This window comes from Gopherus evgoodei, chromosome 2, assembly GCF_007399415.2.
Source record: "Gopherus evgoodei ecotype Sinaloan lineage chromosome 2, rGopEvg1_v1.p, whole genome shotgun sequence".
Classification (NCBI taxonomy): Eukaryota; Metazoa; Chordata; order Testudines; family Testudinidae; genus Gopherus; species Gopherus evgoodei.
Window position 1 is genome coordinate 65170071 of NC_044323.1, and position 15692 is coordinate 65185762.

The 15692-nt window shown below is 42.1% G+C and overlaps 1 protein-coding gene across 1 annotated transcript in view; it reads left to right on the plus strand.

Moving 5' to 3' along the window:
* CHN2 (chimerin 2) overlaps positions 1-15692 on the plus strand; it is a 207454-nt gene that overhangs the window by 100749 nt on the left and 91013 nt on the right. The window contains 3 exon segments of the mRNA XM_030550857.1: positions 6187-6218; positions 8977-9090; positions 11590-11875. Coding sequence (XP_030406717.1) covers positions 6187-6218; positions 8977-9090; positions 11590-11875 — 432 coding nt within the window.

Below are 15692 nucleotides of genomic sequence, written 5' to 3' on the forward strand. Positions count from 1 at the left end.
GGTCGCCATCAACCCCCACCAGGTTGCCTGGCCGGGTTTAGACTGACAGAGACTCCCAGGCACTGCTCTGCCTCAAGGAGCAGACACCGATGGGACCAAGGCAGACTCCGCTGAAGATCCTCGTCTCAGAGGGACTATCGTAGCCAGTCGCGACACGAACATTGACTCTGTTCCTGTTCGTCATCTTGCTCCAGGATCTCGTCATGGCACCGCTCTCACAGCCCCAGGCATCGATCGCCGTCGCCGTGCCATTGCGGAGCAGCAGCTACCAGCGATATTGTTCCTCCATGTCGGGATCACAGTCTCATGGTTGGCACCGCTCCTGGCACTGCCACTGCTCCTGGTCCAGAGACAGTGGCAGGTCGTATGTCAGCCCAGCCTCCCTTCATAGTCATCCATTGAGGCTAGCCAGGCCAAACAGCCTACTCCACCAGTGCCACAGCAGGTGCAGTGGCACCGGGCTCTGTGGCAGGCACTGTGGCCTCTGACGCAGCCCCCAGTGGAGGCTTGCTCGGTGGCCGGAGCCTCGGAACAGCTGTCAGCCTCCCTCTCCCAGCCTCCAAGGAAGGAGTCAGTGCGACGTGCATCTTCAGCACTATGCCCAGAGGGCGAGCAGGTGGTGGATCCTCCGGTGCTGGTGGACAAGCAAAGTATGGTGCCGGCCTCCTTACCCTCCCTGATGAGACGATTATGGCCCCTCCTCCCTCCATCCTGCAGGAGGACTCTAAAACCCACCAGAAACTATTGAAAAGGGTGGCATCAAACCTCAACCTTCAGGCAAAGGAGGTAGAAAAGCCCTCCGACTCCCTTTTTAACATCCTGTTCACTTCAGTACTGGACAGGATGGCCTTGCCACTCCACGAAGGGATGGCGAAAATTTCAAATGCCCTGTGGCAAACCCCGGCCTCCTTGCCCCCATCTCTAAGAAAGCAGAACGCAAGTATTTCATACCCACCAAGGGGCATGAATAATTATACACCCACCCTGCTCCTAACTCTCTGGTGGTCGAGTCGGTCAACCACAGGGAGCAGCAGGGCCAACCAGCCCCTACTCCAAAAAATGAAGATTCAAGGAGGTTCGATTTATTTGGGAGAAAAATTTATTAGTCCTTGAGCTTCCAGTTACAGGTGGAGAACCATCAGGCTCTCCTGGGCTGGTATGAGTTCAATCTGTGGGGTTCTCTGCCCACATTTGAGGACTGCAAGGAGCATTGCAGGAAGGAGTTCAAAGCTCTGATGGAGGAGGGTACAGCAGCTGCCGGGGAAACCCTGCAGCCAGCGGCAGATGCGGCGGACAAGGCCGCGCGGTCCACAGCTTCCGTGGTGTTCATGAAAAGGGCTTTGTGGCTCCGGTATCTGGGCTGTCCAGTGAGGCTCAGAACTCCTTGCAGGACCTCCTGTTTGATGGCAAGGCTCCAGCTAGACCTAAGTTCAAGCCACAGCAGGCTCCCACCCAGGCCACCCACTCTAAATACAAGTCCTCTTATAAAAAGTTGCGGGACTATAAGAAATGCCCACAGAGGCAGTCTCGGTCTGCTCCCCCTCCCCAGCCTGGGTCCTCCAAGAGCAAATGGGCAGGGAAACGGCAGTTTTGATAGGATGCCTGGGGAAGACCTACCATTTCACATCAGGGATCCACCCACAATAAAGCTTCCCTTCTCCAACCGGTTGTGTGCTTTCCTCCCGGAGTGGTCGTGGCTGACTTCAGACTGATGGGTCTTCAGCACCATCTCCTGGTGCTACACCCTCCAGTTTACCTCTACCCTGCCCAACCACCCTCCACCCCCGTCCCTCCGGGGGGACCCTTCTCACGAGATCCTGCTCGAGCAGGAGGTGGGGCTGCTCCTTGGCCTAGGAGCAGTGGAAGTGGTGCCAGTGGAGTTCAGATGCAAGGGGTACTACTCCCACTATTTCCTTACCTGAAGGTCAAAGGGGGGATTGGGCCCATGCTGGACCTGCAAGGCCTGAACTAGTACGTGGTGAAGTTCAAGTTCCACATGGTCTCCCTGGCCTTCATCATTGCCTCCCTGGATCCCGGGGACTGGTATGCTGCCCTCCGTCTGCAGGACGTGTACTTCCACATCCATATATTCGAGGGGCACAGGCACTTTCTTCGTTTCACGATTGGACAGGAAACTACCAATTTACGGTCCTCCCATTTGGCATGTCCACTGCCTCCAGGGTGTATATCTGTGGTGGCGGCCTACCTCAGGCGCCGCGGAGTCCAGATCTTCCCCTATCTGGATGACTATCTGGTCAAGGGCAGCTCCCAGTCACAGGTGCAGGATCACATGGCACCACTCTGGGCCTCTTGGTAAATGACACCAACTCCACATTAGTCCCAGTACAATGCATAGAGTTTATTGGGGCAGTCCTGGATGCCACATCGGCCAGAGCCTCTCTCACCGGACAGGTTCGAGACCCTGAAAGGGCTCAACAACACAGTCACAAAGTTTCCAGTGACAACAGCCAGAGCGTGTTTCCAGCCCCTGGGTCGTATGTTGGCATGCACATATGTGATTCGCCATGCCAGACTCAGGATGAGGCCCCTCCAGCTCTGGTTGGCCTTGGTGTTCTCCCAGGCCAGAGACAGGATGGACAAAGTCCTCACTATGCCTGAACCGGTGATTGCCTCCCTACTATGGTGATCCTCCCCAGGGAACATGCTCTGTGGGGTCCCATTCAGAGGCACGCCCCCATCGATGGAATGTCCACTGCATGTGGGAGGCCTTTGGACCCAAGGTCTGTGGTCTGCGCAGGACCTGGCCCTCCACATAAACATCGAGCTCAGGGCAGTGTGGCTGACGTACATGGCCTTCCTCTCGCACCTGGAGGACTGGGTGGTCAGGGTTCTCATGGATAACACGGCCTCAATGTTTTACATCAACAGGCAAGGGGAGGCCCAAACTTCTGCCTGGAAGCCCTCAAGCTGTGGGACTTCTGTATAGCCCACAGCATTTGCCTACAGACCTACCACCTACCAGGCACCCAGAACTTGAGCAGGGATTTCTCCTTTCGGCACAAGTGGGCTCTTCACACAGAGGTGATGCACGGGCTTTTCCAAGAGTGGGGAACGCCCCAAGTGGACCTGTTTGCAACTCGACAGAACCGTGACTGTCCCCGGTTCTGCTCCAAGGAGAGCCTGGGATGGGGCGCTATCTCTGATGCCTTCCTCCTATCCTGGTCAAGCCAGTTTCTCTATGCCATCCCCTGGTTCCTGCTGATCAGCAAGGTCCTGGAAAAGATAAAGATGGACAGGGCCCGGGTCCTCCTAATTGCTCCAGCATGGCCCAGGTAGCATTGGTACGGGACCCTAACGTTGCCCCGCCGTGGCCCTTACCGTCCCGCCTGGACCTGCTCTCTCAGGACCAGGGCCGCCTCTTCCACCCCAACCTAGTGGCACTCCACCTCACAGCGTGGCTGCTTAATGGTTAGGCCGGGAGGAAAGGATGAGCTCGGAAGGGGTTCAGCATGCCCTCTTGGAAAGAAGGCAGCCCTCCATGAGCCGAGCCTACTTGGCAAAGTGGTCTCAGTTTTCCCAATGGGCAGCTGAGTGGGGCGTTTCCCCCGTGGCTGCACCAATCCAGCTCATTTTGGACTACCTCCTTCACTTTAGAGCCTAGTGCTTGGCACCCTTGTCCATCAAGGTGCACTTGGTGGCCATATTGGCCTTCCACTCACCAGAGCAGGGGCACATGGTTTTCTCCCATACTATGACTGACCGATTCATTAAGGGATTGGATTGTCTCTTCCCATATGTTAGGCCCCCAGTCCCACAGTGGGACCTGAACTAGGTGCTGGACCGGCTGACTGGTTCCCCATTTGAGCTACTAGCTACATACATGCTCCTGGTCACATCTCTCATGGAAGGTGGCCTTCCTGGTGGTGATCACATCGGCTAGGCAGGTCTGGGAACTCAGGGCCCTGACCTCTGAGCCCTTGTACACGGTGTTCCATAAGGAAAAGATCCAGCTCCACCCACATCCTTCGTTCCTCCCGAAGGTGGTTTCCGCCTACCACATGGGTTTCACATGAGCAGGTTTGAATGGTAAATATTTAATAAAACTCAGCATCCTGCACATTTCTGTATTTTGCTGGTTACTTTAATTTAATAAGGGTAATGTCCGTCCCCCCACTCCCTTCTTTCCTTTTCATTTAACCCTTGTCTGCAATCTCATCAGAAATGAGTTATGGAGGTTGAAACCAAAATTCTAACTGGCAATCCTACTAAAAATTCTCTGACCATCAGCACTGTTTAAACAAGATGTATATTTATGTGTCTAGAAATTGAAAACCTGTGCTCAGATGTGCCTCAGATTTTGCTCTGGGTTCAATCTACAAGATTTTTCTCTTTCTTTTATTCCTGCTTCTCAAATATCCAAATTAGTGTGCTCTGTTGTACCCCTCTGAGGTAGGGGATTCAAGGGCTTGATACTGCTGTTGGACTATTGAAAGGAAGTAATTTCTAACACTAATTTCTTTATATTGTGTCTTTGATACCTAGCCTCCGTGACCTCAGGGTACCAGGTCAGATGGCTCGATATAGTAGTGTATGGATTATTGCACCAGCAGAAAATTACTTTTTCTGTAATTTCATATATTTCTTATTTGGAAGTATGGTGCCAGCTTCCGGTGCACAATAGAGCTCATTTGGGGGAAAAGATAGAGCTTTTTTTTATTATTTTAAGTTTACAAGCCTACATTCTGGTTCCAGTTGTATTTTTCATGCCATATAAGAGGACAGTGTCAAAGGCTACAGCCGAAGATCATAGCTGGAGAGAAATTATAGTGCCAGTCATGTTTTTAAAAAAAAAATCAAAAAAAAAATCCAGCTGTATAAAATATCCTCTGAGGATTTTCCTAACACACTATACATAAATTCAAATAAGTGGGCAGTAAAAATTGACATTTTATAAATTAATATTCAAAAAGCAAATAGATTTCTATAAATGTTGAGCAAACATTAAACAAAAACCTTGTGTATGAAACCTTGGAAAGAAGTGCCCCCTGCTGGTGTAGTGTTTGTTTCTCTTGTAAACTTCTGAAAAATGTGTGTGTACTTCAGGGTTCTCTGGTGCTTCTTATGCTGCCTCATATTTCTACTGTCTCCACAAAGTCTAAGATAAACTATTTTGTAAATCTGTTCTTTTTGTTTGTATATAAACCAAGTCCCATGGACTTTGAGGATTTAGGATTTTTAACTTCATGTAACTTTTTTGTGGAACTCAATACCTAGCATACACCACACAGTGGAACATTCAGAGAGTAATACTAAACCACTTTGTTTACAATTGGTAAAGAAAGTCAGAACTGAAATTGGATCCTTCTCATTATACAGAACCGCCATACAGTTGTCTGTGGCTTGCATGCTGACAAGGAGACTAGGTAATAATTCAGATGAAACAGGCAATTAAATAATACAAACAATTAAAACGAAGGCTTTAGATAAGTTAAGACACCCTAGCTCAGAGTTCATTGCAGGATTGCAGCCTGAGTGGTAACCCAACACGTCAGAATATCTGAAGTTTGAGTATAGGCGTGTTACTCTACTAGGGCTTGATCCAAAGCCATTTGAAATAATTGGAAGTCTTTCCATTGACTTCAGCAGTGTACTTCAGATCAGGCTCATGGGGCTTTGCTGAGACATGAGGAATTTCAGACCAGAATTAAATCCATAAACCCTGGTGGGTTTTTTGTTTTGTTAGGGTTTTTTTAAATCTTCTGAGAACATTAAATTCTTCAGTTTTAGACATTTGCCATTTATAGGCAACAATGTCTGAGAAACGGCACAGGATAAAAATAGTCTAATTATGTGTATAAATAATAGATGAGAGAAAAAGTAGTAAATTATTCTTCATCTGTTTGATCACATCTAATACAATTGACTCATGTTGCCCCATTTGTTTCACCATTCACTATATTTATAGTCATCACAAATCCATGAAAATAAAACCGCTTATTTTTATTTTTATTTTATTTTTCACCATATGTTCTCTGTGTACTACAACTTAACTTCACATGCCATGGTGCTCTTGTTTATCTTTTTTTGATAGTTTATGCATATACTCTGAATTTGATACTGCAGTCTTCATTGATGATCAGTGTTTCATTTGCTTGACTTTTATTTTAATATTACTGGTGTAATTTTGAGTATATTGTTAATATTTTTCTTTCTTTTCACATTTAGGTGGAGAACAGACCAAAATATTATGGAAGAGAGTATGTATTATACTATTCTATTTTTAATTATTTGATAAATAATCACTTGAGATATTATGCATTCCTTTTGAAATTATTAATACAGAAATAACAATACCATAGTGGAGGTGTTATGACAAAATATTTCATTTCACTTTCCATAAGCCTAGCATGAAAATGTTTTGAATATCTAATATTCCAGTTGCACACAGATTCATTATTGTTGCCCAACAGTGCATGGCCTGTACCACTACTTCAGCATGTATGTCAACTACAGATGGGCAAAACCATGGACGGTGACTAAAAGCAAATCTGGGGTTATTTGGGGAAGAATGGTTCAGATTGTTTCAGCTCTCCCCTCCTTGATCTTTTTTTGGCTGTAACTTTTAACCCCCTTTTAGTTTTACTGTTTTTCTCAATCTCGTTCCTCTTGTTCTTCCTTCTTTTTGATGTGTGTTTTTACTGTACTTTCTTCTCACTGATACCCGGTATTACAGTGTCAGTGAGCGTATGAGACTGCTTCAGGTCTAAAGGTTGCCTTACCCCATGGGCATACAAGGCCTGAAATGGTGTGTTTCCAGTGCAAGGAAGGGAAAAGGGCAGGCAACTCCGAGGCCTCAACAGTGGGACTCCATTCTCCCTCTATGTAGTGGGAGTGTTATCTCCAAATGGCTTGCATGTACATTGACCCAGAGCCCTGTATAGATAGTGTTCAAGGACCACAGCCATTGTTACAGCTCGTTCGAGACCCTTTACTTGAGCAGTGTGCATAGAATGAGAATTTGCCCTTTAATACGGTGCTTTTCTGAGGCCTGCTGTTTAGTTTGCAATGAGAATTAATTATATAATTTCATTTTTTAAGGGTTTTTTCACATCCAGGGCGTAGCAGCTGTCAAACTATCAAAGAGCTCCTAATTATTATAGTTGCATTTTTAAAATATAACCTGTGACAATAGGGAATTCAGTCATAGCCACTCGAGTACAGTAGAGTGTGAAAGACAGCACCTAGCTAATTGAACTACCATGCTTTCTAGCTCTAGAGCTTTTAAAACTATTATCACTGTCTTTTGTCCAATAAACTGGTCGTTATTGATAGTGTGTGTATTACAGCTAACAGCCAAGAGAAAACTAAGAGCCTAAACTCATTCTTGTTAACTGGACTTGTTTGACATTAATTACAGTGAATTTATTAATAAAGATGTTCATTCTAATTGGCTGTAGTAGAAAATGCCCGTGGTTCATCAGCATAGTAGGACAGTCCATATCAATCATCATTTTAAAAAAGGAAGTATGCCTAGTAATGCTTTGGAAAGGTCACCTAAAACCTACTGCTTCTAACATGTATTCAGTATGAAAAAGTGACAAGTGCAATTGCTGTTCAGTTCTCTTTACATCTAAAATGTTTTTCTTCTTCTTTTTCCCTACCAAACCAGAGGCATCATTTTAAACCTACCATTTCTGACGTATTATGTCAGAAAAAAGACAATGCTTAGGGCCAGAAGCTTTTACCATATTTATTGTATTTTTAGACAGCAGCATTTAAAATAGAAGCTTTTAAAAGCTCCAAGGAAAGGTTTAGTGAATCAGCTAGCAAAATATGTGCACAACGTAGTATTTAAACTACTCTAAAGACTGTATTTTGGCCTTGTTTAAAGGTCATAGCTGAAGAACTGATCAGTGTAAAGTCAGCTGTTTGTCTTAGTGCCTGTTCCTTTTGTCATGAGGGAATGAATCACAGAAAGAGTCACTTTTTACAGAAACTGGCCAGGAAACTTTATTGAAATGAGGAAAACAATATTCTCCCTAAGGGTACTCTTCGTCTATTTCTCTATGTCACTATCGCACATCTGACTAGAACCTTCGCCAGGATCTTCCTACCTTTCTGCCACACATTTAAAGAAGCAGTGCAGATATCCTCACTCCTTTTAAAAACCATACGTATAAACAATAAAGGCAGATTTGTAGTAAGGATACTACATTGATTTATCTCTTTTTATTTGAAAGTGCCTTCATTTCTGCTCTTATTTCATTCCTCTCATATAAAGTAACAATTGTAGGAAACTCCAGGCCTGATCATGCTCCCTCTTAGAGCTGGCTTTAAAAAAATACTCAGAGTCTAACTGATCACTATGTTTGGGGTTGGAAAGGATTTTTCCCCCAGGTCAGATTGGTAGAGACCCTGAGCTTTTTTCTGCCTTCCTCTGCAGTGTAGGGCATGGGTCACTTGCTGGTTTGAAAATGGTGGATTCTCTGTAACTGGAAGTCTTTAAATCAAGATTTGAGGATTTGGCCTTAATATTTTTTTTTCTTGTTCTTCTATATCTTAATTGTTTCTGCTCCTTGAGCAGCCAGGTATTGTGATGGTAGGAATGTCAAGATTCACACGCCATTTTTACCTGCTCTAAAGTCTTTGCTTAAATTCAGACGGTCATGCCCACAGTATTTTCCAGTAGCTGGGGTTAGGCTTTCCTGGGCCAAATTGAAAGACATTATTCTGTAATCATCCAGTGGAGTTACTCAGGTAGTGACCAACATTTTCTCTTTGCTCTGTCATTTCTCAGTTCAGTCCCAGTACTTGTGTGAAGCTTGGTATCTGTCAGCCTGGGAATTGGGGACCTGAAATTATTCCCAGTTTGTTCCACTGATGCAGTATTTAGTGTTGCTATCCTATTATGATCTACTACTAGTCACATATGTCTCACTTAAATCAACCATCATTTCTTGTAGTTTTATTTCTACTTATGATTATTCTGTAAATTGCTGAAATTTCTCCCCTCAGGTTTCATGGAATTATTTCTCGAGAGCAAGCAGATGAAATACTTGCAGGAGTAGAAGGAGCATATATTCTTAGAGAGAGCCAGCGGCAACCTGGATGCTACACTCTAGCTCTCAGGTAAACTCAGTTTTAATAAAACATTTCTAGATTAACTAGACATTTGGAAGGAATGGCAGAGATAATACCGGTTCCTTTGACTGAGAGACTGTCTGCCTTTAATTGCTAGGGTTTGCACTAGGTGTGATTTTAAACCTCTAGCTGCTGTTTGATAATCACATTACTTCAGTAACCTAGTAAGCTTTTTACCATCTGCATCTGGCTAGGAGTTTTGCAACCTTTCTCTGTGGATGTGTACCTTGCCATTATTGTGCAGGTTATTGTTTCCTCAAGCTTAGACCATTGCAGTTCTCTGTACATGGGGACTACTCCTTAAAACCATTTTGAGACTGCCGCTGGTGCAGGATGCAGTAGCTCGCTTACTGAGCAGGGCATCATGCTGGGAACATGTGACACTAGTGCTCCTCCCAGATCTGCACTGGTTGCTCATTGGTCTCTGAGTGGAGTGTAAGATCTCTGTTATGATTTACAAAGCCCTAAATGAGTTGGAACAGGCCAACCTGAGGAGTTGCCTCTCTCCCCGTGCCACAACTGTGGTCAGAAGGGGCACATGACTGGATCTCACTCAGTATAAATGAGAGGGGGCAGTTGGCAGGATGCCTTTTGTGATGTCTGCAGTACTCTAGAACTAGCTCCCTCCCTGTCCCTTGGTCTGATTTTGGTGACCTTCCAGGCATACTGCAAAAGTTATGTGATGCGATTTTTTTAGAAGGTAAAGGTGTGCGCCCCTAGCAATGGCGTGGAAAGGAGTCTCTGTAGGTGGCTCGCTGAATTCCTGTGGAATGATGACTTTTATGCTGCTCGTTTTGATTGTGTGTGCCTCAAACCTTGGATCAGGATCCTTTTATATATTGAATCTAAATAAAATTATTAGAAACCTAAAGCTTACTTTAGAATCTTTCTTTTTAAAGAGACATCAAGCTACTTAAGTGCAAAATAGTTACATCATAAAACTGTCATAATTTCATTGGAAATATCCTTCAGATCCTATCACCTTTAATAAAATAAAAAAATAAAGTTTTATAAACATGACTATTTTTGTGGGACCTGCAAAAAGAGTCTCCAATTTTATACTCCCTTTGGTAAGTCTGTAACAAAAATTTCCTAGAAGAGATTTCCCAGAGCTATGAACATTGTACTGAGATCATCCCGAACAGTTATATTGGTGCACAAACAAGGCCGTCAGCAGTCCAGTATTTAAAACTATTTTGAGACTGACGCTGGTGCTTGCTGTGTGAACAGTGTAGGAAATGAATAGCAGTGTTTGTCAAATGGAAAAGAACAAAATAGGAGATTTTCAAGGTTCTTAACAAAGTATTACAAAATAAAGAGTAAGAAAAGTATAGTATTTGATTGTCCTTATTAAATATAGATATGTATAATGGTTGTAACAGAATACTTCCGTTGCTAACATCAAGGGCTAGATTTTCAGTCTAGTTTCTAAATTTACCTATGTAAATACTTGTCGATTCAAAAACGTGGGAATTTATATGAAAAAAAATTTATAGCACAAATGTAGACACCATTCTGGAACTTTTAGCCTGTAACCCCTTTAACAAAGAAAATATGTACATTTGGACTGAAATGCTGACCCCACTGAAGTCACTGACAAAAACTTTCCATTTACTTCAGTGAGACCTAGATTTCACCTTTGATGTGCTATAAAAGAAACATTTTAAAATACTTTGTTTTTAATATATTTTTTTAAACCATATACTATACATACCATAAATAGCATTCCCCAGAATAGGCTTTTGTCAATCAGTATAAGCATACCTCTGATGTGTTGTGCCAGCCCCTCAAGATGAGCACATACTGACTAACTGTACACATTTCTGGGTGTCGTTGCTTGTTAAACACTAGGTAGCTTAATCCTTCAGTCCGATCCACATGAACACAATGAGGTTCTGTGGGAGACTCATCCACACAGATCCATTTGCGATATTAGGACCTAAAAATGTATATATAACCAGCAAGATTGTCTCATGGTTGTTCTGATATTTTGTTTTCTTTCTTTCTTTCTTTCTTTCTTTCTTTCTTTCTTTCTTTCTTTCTTTCTTTCTTTCTTTCTTTCTTTCTTTCTTTCTTTCTTTCTTTCTTTCTTTCTTTCTTTCTTTCTTTCTTTCTTTCTTTCTTTCTTTCTTTCTTTCTTTCTTTCTTTCTTTCTTTCTTTCTTTCTTTCTTTCTTTCTTTCTTTCTTTCTTTCTTTCTTTCTTTCTTTCTTTCTTTCTTTCTTTCTTTCTTTCTTTCTTTCTTTCTTTCTTTCTTCTTTCTTTCTTTCTTTCTTTCTTTCTTTCTTTCTTTCTTTCTTTCTTTTCTTTCTTTCTTTCTTTCTTTCTTTCTTTCTTTCTTTCTTTCTTTCTTTCTTTCTTTCTTTCTTTCTTTCTTTCTTTCTTTCTTTCTTTCTTTCTTTCTTTCTTTCTTTCTTTCTTTCTTTCTTTCTTTCTTTCTTTCTTTCTTTCTTTCTTTCTTTCTTTCTTTCTTTCTTTCTTTATGCAGGTTTGGTAATCAGACCTTAAACTACAGGCTTTTCTATGATGGGAAGCACTTCGTAGGGGAGAAAAGGTTTGAATCTATCCATGATTTGGTAACAGATGGCTTGATAACACTGTATATAGAAACCAAGGCTTCTGAATATATTGCCAAAATGACCAAAAACCCTATCTATGAGCACATTGGATATGCAACTCTGCTTAGAGAAAAAGTGTCCCGAAGGCTGAGCAGAACCAAAACTGAATCAAGAAAAGCTAGTGTAACAGGTGAAGAAAATACACCGGTTGAAAAGGTAACTATTCAGTATTAAATGGCAACCAATCTAATGCTTTCTTTATAGTCTATAATCTAAAAAAAACCAAGTGTTTCTTTAATAATAATAATAATAATAATGATTATTAATTATTAATTTTGTTGTCATTAACGTGTTCCTGAGCCACTGAAATGTTTATATCCTGTTAACTGACTGATAACCAATCCTTTGTACTTGAAATTACTATTTAACTAGGGCTTTTGAGAAGATAATAAAAACTTCCCATCCACTACTAACACAAATGATTTTATGCATGTAGTGTGGGACCTGACTACCATAGAAACAGCTTTTCCGTGTGCGCCATCACAATGGCTGGGAAAAGCTGAGGTGGTCACTTGTCCATGTGCATTCTAAAGTCATGGCATTCCCAGTGGCAGGTCCCAGACTGTGGAAATTGTGCCTATTGGCCATTCACCAGAGCTCAAGTTTGTTAGCTTCCAGTGCATGGTGCAAAGCTCCTTTTTTCGGCCAGTCTTTTGGTGAATGGGTCTGGAATGGGGTATTGTCTTTGCCTTCTTTCTTTCTCTTTCTGAGTTAAAATGGAGTTTTCTTGCCATGTCTTACATGACCATATGCTATAGCAGTGTGTGAACTAGAACTTACTGACATAATACTTTGAGAACTCCATCCACTTAGTAACCAGGTAAAAAAAATAGCATTGAGAATTGCGCCATATATGATAAACACTGTTGTAAACAGTGACATGTGAGTTTTCCCGTTTCTAGGTAGACAGTGCACTACGTATCCCAAACAAAGCTTTCTTCCTGGTGCAGATGTTTTGGATGAATTAACTAATTCTCATTTGTGAGAGGACTTCTGCATCGTGATTTAGATGATTTTAATGTTCAGTGAGATAGTTGATATTTGGGAAGCAGTGACCGTATTTGCTGGAAAATAACATGTATCACACATGTGAATATAGCAGAGGTAATTATTTTCCTGTTGCCTCCATCTGTCCTACTGAAAGACTTTTCCAGGCAAATTACTTTCTGTGATGGGTTACCTATCAGCACTGACTGAACACTTACTGGTTTGGATTTCTGACACACAGTAAAACAGGACAGATATAGGCAAATTGAAGCAGTTTAGGAATTGTTCTCCGTAGCAGCTTTTATTCTTGAATAAGATGAAGTGGCATCCAAACGCAGTTATCTGCAGTAGCAAATGAGTTTGATTAATAATGCCAACTTTTTAGTAAAGTCACACAGCTTGGAGAAGATCTTTTGGACAATGGGGTTGTGAAATACCTTGATTCAGATTCTATTTCAGCACAAATCCAGGGACGGAGATACAGTAGAATCTCAGAGTTATGAACACCTTGGGAATGGAGGATGTTTGTGACTCTGAACAAAATGTTATGATTGTTTTTTCAGAAGTTTACAACTGAATATTGACTTAATGCAGCTTTGAAACTTTACTATGCAGAAAAAAATGCTGCTTTTAACCATATTAATTTAAATGAAACAAGCACAAAAACAATTTCCTTACCTTGTCAAATCTTTTTTTAAACTTTCCTTTTTTTTTAGTAGTTTAACACAGTACTGCACAGTATTTCCTTTTTTTAAATTATTTTTTGGTCTCTGCTGCTGATTGCATACTTCCCGTTCCAAATGAGGTGTGTGGTTGACCGGTCATTTCATAACTCTGGTGTTTTGTATCTCTGAGCTTCTACTGTAATATTTGGAATAACTTAGATGGTGTTTTAAAAAACAAAATATGGGAACAGAAGTTGATCCAAATAAAAGCTATTACTTCACCCACCTTGTCTCTTTAAGATATGGAAAGGAATTATAGAGAGACAGATGTCCTGCTCATTCTGCTGATTCCTGTGATTGGATGCTAGCTGTTTTTGAATGCTAAATCAGGCACAAAAGTCTATATTTTGACTTTGTTTGGGGTACAATGAGTAAGATGAAGCAGAGTTTAGTACAGTATGACTTTTCTCTGTATAGGTGGATCAGTAACACCCATACAGATGGGTTGCCAGATCATGCTCTGGAAACTAGCAGTTTCTTTTATGTTGAGAATATATTTGACAAACAGTAAGGTGACTTTAAAACATTAGTATGTGCCATTAGTGTAATAACAGTAATCAATACAGTTCTAAATCCTAGACATATTCCTTAACTTATGGAAATATGGTTTCTCTAATTAGAAACAAAACCAAAGCCATTCAAAAATATTTTAATCTTAGTTGCAATCTTGTCATATTTTTATTATTGAAAATCTGTGATTTTTCATACGCTGCAATGCCCTTGAGCAGTTCAAAGAGTTTTATTTTAATCTACTTATCTTTATAACTGATCATATTCTCTTTCATACTGGGACTTTGGCTGAAATTTTCAAGTTTGGGTGCTTAAGGTTGGTACCTAAATAAAAATGGCCTTTTAGAGGTGCAGAGTGATGAGTGCTTGCTTAGCAACTCTGAAAATTGAACTACTCTGATTTAGGGGCCTAAATGTTAATTTGCACCTAAATCTGAACATTTCTGTCTTTGGGTCTGAGCCAGCTCCCAGTGGAATCAGTGGAAAGACTCCTGTTGACTTCAATATGGGTTGGCTCAGGCCCTTTGTGTACTAAGACTCATCTAAAAGGGGTGGGGGGAGGAGAGGGAGCAGGACGAGGAGCTGCCGTCAGAATCCTTTTCCAGCTCTCAGGAGCAGGAGCCATCAATGCCAAAGAGTGGGGGGATGCGGGCTTCATGAGCAGCGGGGTTCAGGAGGTGCTGTTGGAGCAAAAGGGTGCCTGCTGTCTGTGTGACCCCAGGCATGCCCATAACAGGATGGAAGATTCCTCTATGGTCCCCCAATGCTTTTAAATCTGAGACCCCCAACATGAAGGACTTGAGCTGTCCTGCAGAGGCATTCATCCTTTGGTGGAAACCAGGTAGTATTTCCACCATGACCATCGCATGCAGGTTTCCACCAGGGAAGGCTACTTTTCACCCTTATTCTATTCTGTCTATGTGTTGAGAAACAGTGTCCATCACAGTGGCATCTGCTCATCACTACGTTATTTGAACGAGTTGATGAGTTTTCTTTGGCATTTTGGAGTGAACAGGTGAGGTGAAAGTTTTGAATAATTGAATTGTCTTATTTGATTGGCCTGCCTGGAATATTTTGAACATTTCTGAAATGCTAGGAAAGAAAATAGTGGAGAGAGGCTTTCATTATTTCCCCCAAAGAGCTTGAAAATTTGACACAGTACAGGTTATGCCCCAGTACTCATGTTTATAGATTAGGTTTTTTTGAAGTGAAATTTCACTTCCTATAGATACAATTTCCAAAGCTGTGAAATTTCTTTAGTAGACTTATGTTATTTAGGAGATCTATCCATTCTTTCTTGTCCTGTGTTGACAACAGAAATTATTAAACATCTCCGTCATTCCAGAAGCCCTTTTCCCCTTTGGTTAGGTCAATGGAAGGTTGTCACAGAGGCACTATCTAGAAAGAGGATTCACAAATTTGAATAGAATTGGAATCGCGTGAGGTACCTGTCTACTCCCAGGATGTGGATTCTTGGAGGTTGTAATTAGTGGAGCACTTCCCATTGCAGTACAAGAGAGGTGGTTCGTGTGCCAAATTAAGCTGTTTTTGTTTGCTTGTATATTTTTGCGAATCATGTTTGGAGTAATCCCAAGAGACCATTTACCTTTGAGATACCTGATAGTGGGGAGGGATAGCTCAGTGGTTTGAGCATTGGCCTGCTAAACCCAGGGTTGGGAGCTCAATCCTTGAGGGGGCCATTTGGAGATTGCTCCTGCTTTGAGCAGGGGGTTGGACTAGATGATCTCCTG